At 49.7% G+C, this 7316-nt stretch overlaps 1 protein-coding gene across 2 annotated transcripts in view; it reads left to right on the forward strand.

Moving 5' to 3' along the window:
* Positions 1 to 4779, forward strand: part of CLRN1 (clarin 1) — a 5130-nt gene extending 351 nt beyond the window's left edge. Inside the window, exons 2-3 of one of the 2 annotated variants that reach the window (XM_027647516.1) lie at positions 2519 to 2698; positions 3689 to 4779. In XM_027647516.1, coding sequence (XP_027503317.1) covers positions 2519 to 2698; positions 3689 to 3993 — 485 coding nt within the window. In that variant the 3' untranslated portion in view covers positions 3994 to 4779. The remainder of the gene's footprint in view (positions 1 to 2518; positions 2699 to 3688) is intronic. The other variant, XM_027647517.1, reaches the window with a different exon arrangement.
* Positions 4780 to 7316: the final 2537 nt, after the last annotated feature.

The following is a 7316-nucleotide window of genomic DNA, read 5'->3' on the forward strand; positions in this document are numbered from 1 at the left end:
GCACAGGGCTGCCCCGCACGGCCCCTCGCTCGGACACCGAGCCCAGCAACACGGGACGTGCCAGAGCAACGCTGCCCTTACAGTGCTCTGGTCCTCAGTCAAGTAACTTATTTTCTGATACTAGTAGAGCCTGGCTAATGTCTTCAAGAATCTACATTGCAGTTACACAGATATTCACATTTCAAAATATTTTGTAATGTTACTTTAGAAAAAAAGAATATTTTGGGGTTTTAATTAACCTCTGCCATCTTTTTTCTGCATCAACATTACACCCTCTGTGCTGTCAAGAAGAATGAACTAAACCAGCAGGGATCTAATGAACGAGCTGGGGCACCGGTTGCTCTCGAGAAACAAAGCAGCCCGAAAGTTCTCAATCTGCAGCACTAATTGGAAGGGCTGGGGGAGGCTGGCTGACTGGGTACCTGACACACAGAATGTCAGAGCATTAGCAATGGCTTTGCTTTACGTTCAAAATCTATTTGTCTTCAAGGATAAGATCAATAAAATGATCAAGTGAGACATTTGTATCCAGCAGCACGTGGAACAAGCGGTAAGGAACAGCCCATTGCTGTGTGCACAATGTGTCAGCCGAAGTTACTACAGCAGACAGCTTACGAGCTTCTGCCACAACAGCACCGGCAAATTGCTCACGCCAGTGACTGAATGCAAGAGAAGGCTACCAGATTAGGTACCAGAAATTATTTACTACGTAACAGTTTCCCAAAGTAGTGACCAAGTTAATTTTATATTATATTAAGATTTGCTGTCTCTAAATTCCATCACTAGTCTGTTTACACAGCTGAAGTCCCTCCTCAGTCGCTTTGTGTGCCATCACCATGTGCAGACATTTCACCCTGAGTGAATTTTCAGAGAGGTTTATCCAATCCCAAGGGACTGGGAGACTGTTGTGACCCAGGGCTGGCCCAGCCAGCAGCAGCACGGGAGCTGACACTCATCAGGGCTCAGTCAGTGACAGCTGGAAGGGGACAACCTGCAGCAGAGGCAGGAGCCTTTACCTCAGAGAGCACTTAGTGCAACAGGCTGATCCCGCTCCCTGGGGCTGGAGCAGCCCCATCCCAGCGCCCCAGGAGCTCAGCAGGAGCACTCCAGAAAGCAGGACAAACACATACAATACACAGCCACAGCTTAATGCACTCACTGCACTTAAGCATGTCTGAGGAGATCAGAAAATAGGCTAAATGATTTAGTTCCATGCTTGTTCCCATTAAATGCTCCCCTCTGACCACTATATCTCTTTTAATTATAACATGAATTTGCTCTGCCAGCAAACCCAGTTCAGCTGGGGAAAGCTTCTGCTCCATTTGTTCCTGCTCATTCCCATCAGTTTCTGGGTCAGCAACTCATTTTCTAAAGGTTGCTGCCACACACAGGTTCATACAGTGTTTTCCTTTCAAGACAACATTGCTGCTAGAATTAATTTTTCCTGGTATGTCCCATATACAATTTCAATGGCAAACAGCCGTAGATGCAGGTGCCATGGGAAGGATTCCATACCATGCCATAAATTGTTTTCTTAAAATAAACAATACGAAATTGTATTATTAAATCCACAGTTCTGCGTGTTTTCCCCAAACATAAGTAGTATCACAGTACTAATGCTATTCCTTGTAGGAAACCTGCACAGGGAGGCCCTGGAAGGGGCTCTCAGCTCTCCCTGGAGCCTTCTTTCTCCAGGTGAACCCCCCCAGCTCTCCCAGCCTGGCTCCAGAGCAGAGGGGCTCCAGCTGTGGAGCAGTTTGATGGTAAAGGCTTTACAAGGAGAAGTAATTGATGTGAGGCATTATTACTCCCATGGATCAGGAGTAGTAAAGTGTATTTCACTGTTCCTTCCACAATACTTGTTGTTACCAAACAAACAGGAATGATTAAAAATCATTCTCTCATGCTCTCTGACTGACTATCCCCCTACGCCCTAGCCAAGCACAATCACAGTTTGAAATAGTAGCTAAAAAGCTGCATAAAAATATTTAAAATAAATTATTCCTGAATTTGTGCATTCATAATCACAGTAAAAATTCATTTCCAATGTCACATCCTTCCGTGGGACATTGTAAGCATAAATGAAAACAGGAAGTTTGTTTCTGGATTTATTTTCCCCCATCCCCAAAGAGGAGGTGGTGGCCAAGTCCATAATACTGGGGGGGTGAGAGCCCTCCAGGCCACCTCACAAGGCAGACCTGCCTCCACAGATATGGATTCCCTCTCTTTTTCCCTAAAATATCCTGTTCATATTAAGGACGAAATACCACCTCCAGGAAGGGGAAGAGAGGCTTCCCCTGGATCTTTCTTTCCTGACCAGTCTCTGCTTCTGAGTTTCACAGAATATTTCTGCCCCAACACATCCATGAAAACCCGTTTCTAGTTAATAACTTCTTTGGTTGCATTTAGAAGAGCAGGATTAAAACAACTACCACGAACCAGCAGAAACCCCCCAGCCTGATTTCAGAGACAACTTTGCCTAATGTACATAATAATGTTGTGTTTGTTTTGTTTCCAGTTTTTCCAGATTTGCTCAGAATTATCCCTGCAAGTATCCACGTTAGTGTCATTCTCTTCTGTACAGTACTGATCATCTTTGCTCTGGTGGGAGCAGGGTTCTTCATGTTCAATGCTTTTGGCAGCCCCTACGAAACACTGCATGGTCCTGTCGGGCTGTACCTCTGGAGCTTCATTGCCTGTGAGTATCAGCAGCCCTGTCCTGCCAGGCTGACTCTGCTCTGAGTTTGCTACTCACAGTGACCCCTCTATTGACATAGGAGGGGTGTTAAGGACTGGGGCTGCACTGACTCTAAGCCAGCAAAGTCGAGCCAGGCAGGAAGGCAAGGGACTCTGCTGTGTAAAATCACACGTTTTCTAAATTGGAGTTAAGAGATACAGTGGGGAAACCCCCCCCCCCAAGGGCAGGTGGCAGGATGGGGACAGTCAAGCCACTGCAGAAAGGTGCACAAGCCCCAGGGACAGAGGTGGTGCTGCATCACTGACACCCAACACACAGTCATAACCAGGAACCAGGTGAAAAACAACCAAAAGATGTCAGTGGTGCAACTGCTCCCACAACAGGAGGGTTCCAGTGTAAGTGAGGTCACCCCTTAGAGCAGCACGGCCTTGCCAAGGACTGAAGGGCTGAGCAGCAGAGAGGGATGGGCTGGCAGCAGCTTGCTGTGAGGGTGGTCTCTGAGAGCCACTGCCACCAGGGAAAAGAGAGCATCCCTGTCCCTCTGCCACACAGGGGTAACAGAGCATCCCTGTCCCTCTGCCACACGGGGAGGGTAACACCCACTCTCCAGGCTGCTGGCTTGGCTGACAAGTAGGTTTACCCTGACTTTAGAAGGTATTATATGTTGCAATCATAACTTAATAAAGGACTTGGGTATGTCTTTATCTTTAGACACGCAGACAGCTCCGTTATGCTCAACGGGACAATGAGTGGCTTAAAGCTGAACACGAGCACAGATATTTTGCTGGCTCGGGGCACTAAAGCAGCCATGCTCAATATTGCTGGTCCTGAGCCAAATTCAATTAGAAAAGCTTACCAATTTCAATAGCCATTGGCTTGGATTCCAAAAATAAACCCTGTTAAAGCTAAATTACAGTGGCCATAAGAACACTCTGCATGTGGTCTTTGGCTGTGGCGCACACACACACACACACACAGGGCATGACTGAGGGGTTGCCAAGGTGATGAGCATCTCCCCCTCCCTTTCAGGTTCCTGTGGTTGCCTCATCATGATTCTCTTCTCCTCAGAGGTGAAGATCCATCACCTTTCAGAGAAGATCGCTAATTTCAAGGAGGGAACCTTTACATTCAAGACTCACAGTGAACAGTTTGCAAATTCCTTCTGGACCATCCTGGTTTGCTCCCTGGTGCACTTCCTCAATGCCCTGCTAATCCGATTCGCTGGGTTTGAATTTCCCTTTTCAAAATCAAAAGATTCAGGGAGGATCACAGGAGCAGTTGACCTGATGTATTAGAATTACAGGACTTAACAACATTTCAAGCAAAGAGATTTGTCACTACTACATCAACAATCACCAGATGTACCAACTTGCAAACAATTAGCTCTGAAGAAGGTAAAACAAAAGAGAAGATTTCAAATAAGCATCACTACGGTATATGCAGTGAACAAAAGAAGAGATGCTGAATGGTAATGTCTGGATGGAAATGCCCTCTTTCTTGGGGTAAGGCCTTATTAAGACATTTGCCTTTTTCCTAGTAAACTTTGAAAAGTAGCTGGTATGAAGAAAACTAGAAATCTCAGTAGCATTGCACAGGATCTGGAAAGTCCAGTAGATGGTTTGCAGTAGAGACCCACACTCACCAGCAGCAGCTTTGCCCTTCAGCCCTGGTGGAAGCGAGGACACAGCTGTGACCACGCCAGGGAATGAGGACACGCAGCAAACTCAGACACCCAGCGAGGGACAGGACAAGGCCCGGGCTCTACCCTGACACCCCTCGGGCTCCAGCTCACACACACAGTGCTCAGGAGGAACAGGAGCTACAGGGAGTGCTTGGGGGGTAAAACCCAAACACCTGCACCCACCACCAGCACTCTGACCTGGCACCAAATGCACGGCAACAACACTGTTTCTCTCCATAAAGCTCTCTCTTGGGGTTTTAGTTTTAACAAACCAAACCGTGCTCTGAGCCCCAAGTCCCAGGAGCTCCTGTTACCCCTGCAGTCGCTGCAGCTCGGTGACAGAGCTGTCACAGCAGAGCAGCACTTGGGGAATGTGCTGCATGATCCTGCTTGCCTCAGGGAGGCAACAACCCCTCTGCAGCTCATCAGGCAAAAGGCATTTAGGGAGTGAACCCAGGTACCTTCATCTCCCATTGCCCCCTCCCAGAGCTCCCAAGAGCCCTGCCTGGAGAGCAGCCATACAAACTCTTATCAAATAACAATAAACCAAGTCAGAACCTTTGGAAAGGGCAGCAACAACACAACAGACAGGTTGCCTGGCACACTGCAGCTCAGCAGGGACTAAGGAAGGAACACGGCAAGGTCTGGTGCAGGAAGCCAGAACAGACGGCCACAGCAGCCCTCACACCCTGAGACATCCCCAGGTCACTTAAAACAACGGACCCTCCCGCAGGGACAGCAGAGCCGGCCCAGCTACCGACAGGCTGAGACGGGAGTAAAGACCACCCACACGGGATCCCCTGGGTGCCTTGGAGACGAGCTGCTCCTCACACGACACGGGAACAGCACTCAGAGCAAACACAAGGACACAGCCCCTGCCCCAGCCACCTATTTATCTGCGGGGGCTGTGCCCAGCTGTGGGTGAGGAGCAATCCCACCTGGCTGCAGGTGAGGAGGGATCCCACCCTGAGTCCACTCGGTCCCCTGGGTGCAAAACGGGCCCAGTTACCAGATATCTGAGCCCTCTGCCCTTCGGGCACTACCAGCCAACGAGGTCTCACTCACTTCGATGCCTTTTTTCGTACTTCCACAGTGAATGGCAAAACACTACTGGGTTCTTGTAGAGGTTTGTCAGCTGCATCCCCGCTACCCAAACACTTTCCCAAGGCAGCTCTGCCCCTGCTTCTCCACGGATTTTGACAATGTGTAAGGGCTGCTGCAAGTCAGCACGACACCAACATTTTTTCATAGTTTTCTTCTTAATCCATATGCATATTCTTCCTAATGATAATGTATGTTCTTAATATATAATTTGTATTGCATCTCATGGTATTGTTTACTACACAGCAAACCCAAACCCCTCCCTTTGCTGTGCAGGCAAGAGCAGCCCCGACCCGGGGCCCGGGTGTCCTCACCGGGGTCACTCAGCCCGGCTCCACCATCCCCGCCCCACTCCCGAGCATCAGCACGGCTGCTATTCGCCTTCATATCCAGTTCCTGAGGAAAACCACTTCTTACGAGCAAAATAAAATTGTGACAGTATTTGTGTGTTTGAGCGGCAGAAGTGACAGAGGCACGGCCGCCCAGCACGAACCCTGGGGGAACCCCAGCAGGGACCCCGGGCCCCCCATCATCCATGAAAGTGCCCCTGCTCCCGCCCCACACTGGAAAATAGCCCCGTTTTGGAAAACACCCCGTCTCCTGCTCCATGCTGGCAAATCCCCACCCTCCTGCCCCCTTCTCCTGCCGCCGCCCGCAGGCAGCCCCCCCGAGCAGCCCCGGCATCCCCCGGCTCTCCCGGCATCAAACACCGATGCTGCCGGCGCAGCGCGGGGCGGCGCGGGCCCCACGGGCTCTGCCCACGCTTCGGTCACGGGGGGACGGGCGGGGGGGTCGGTGCCGCTCAGTGGGGGGGTCAGGGAGCCACCCCCCAGCAGCCTCAGTGCTCCCATCCCACAGCATCGCCCGGAGCATCAACCGGAGCGTGGCGGCTGCGATGGGTGACAGGGGGGCTGAGCAGGAGGCTGCGGGGGGTGACAGGGGGGCTGAACACGTCGCACCGACGGAGCTGGAGGAGATTGTCAGCAGAATCTCTGATCTGAACAAATGGAGAGAAATCTTTAGTTTCCGTGGGTAAGATTTTTATTCTACTTTTTTATCACGTTTTTAATTCCAGGTGGTTATTTAATGTAATTTTTAAAGTTATGTTTTATTACAAAACTTATGTGCCAATGACAAAAGGTCTTTGTGTACTCCGTAATACAAGTGCTACAGCTCTTACTCTTCCTTTGTTCTGGGGTTGTCTTCTGGCTGGACTCTGGTTTCTCCATATGCCAGCAATGCCTCTGTTGGGTTTTTTAAATTGTGCTTTATTTACCTTTTCAGCTTGGAAATCAACAACACAATTCATCAGGTAACTCTTTTCCAAAGGTAACATTTGGTGTTTTTCTGGTGGGTTTTGGGTTGGCACATTGAGGAGGTCACACATCCATACCTGCAGCCCAGGTCTCTAGGAAGATTCATTTCTCCTCCTGCTCCTTTGAGAAACAGGCGTATTCTTCAGGTATTCTGAAAGAAAGTCTCCCTGATCTAAATCAAAGGGGCAGAGCAGTCCAACACAAATTAACCTTTCTGTCTAAAATTAGTGGTTTCCACAGGCAGTTTTAGAACACAGGAAAAAGGATAACAAGCTAACATCTCCAAAATGCAAGCATTTGGAAAACTTGCTGCACCCCTAGGTTGGGAGGCACTGAAGGGTATTCTCTGTAATTCAAACACAGTGTTACTCCCTGCTCCAGTCACTAGCTGGTAGGGATGTGTTGGGAATGCCCAAAGTCAAGGGCACCCATGTTCCAGGGCAGCATGTGTGTCTCCCCTCCCCACCGCCAGCCTAGGACCGGGCACTGCGCCCACCCCCTGGGAATATTAGGGGGGAAC

The sequence above is a fragment of the Corapipo altera genome, unplaced genomic scaffold (genome assembly GCF_003945725.1).
Source record: "Corapipo altera isolate COAL_440 unplaced genomic scaffold, ASM394572v1 113, whole genome shotgun sequence".
Lineage (NCBI taxonomy): Eukaryota > Metazoa > Chordata > Aves > Passeriformes > Pipridae > Corapipo > Corapipo altera.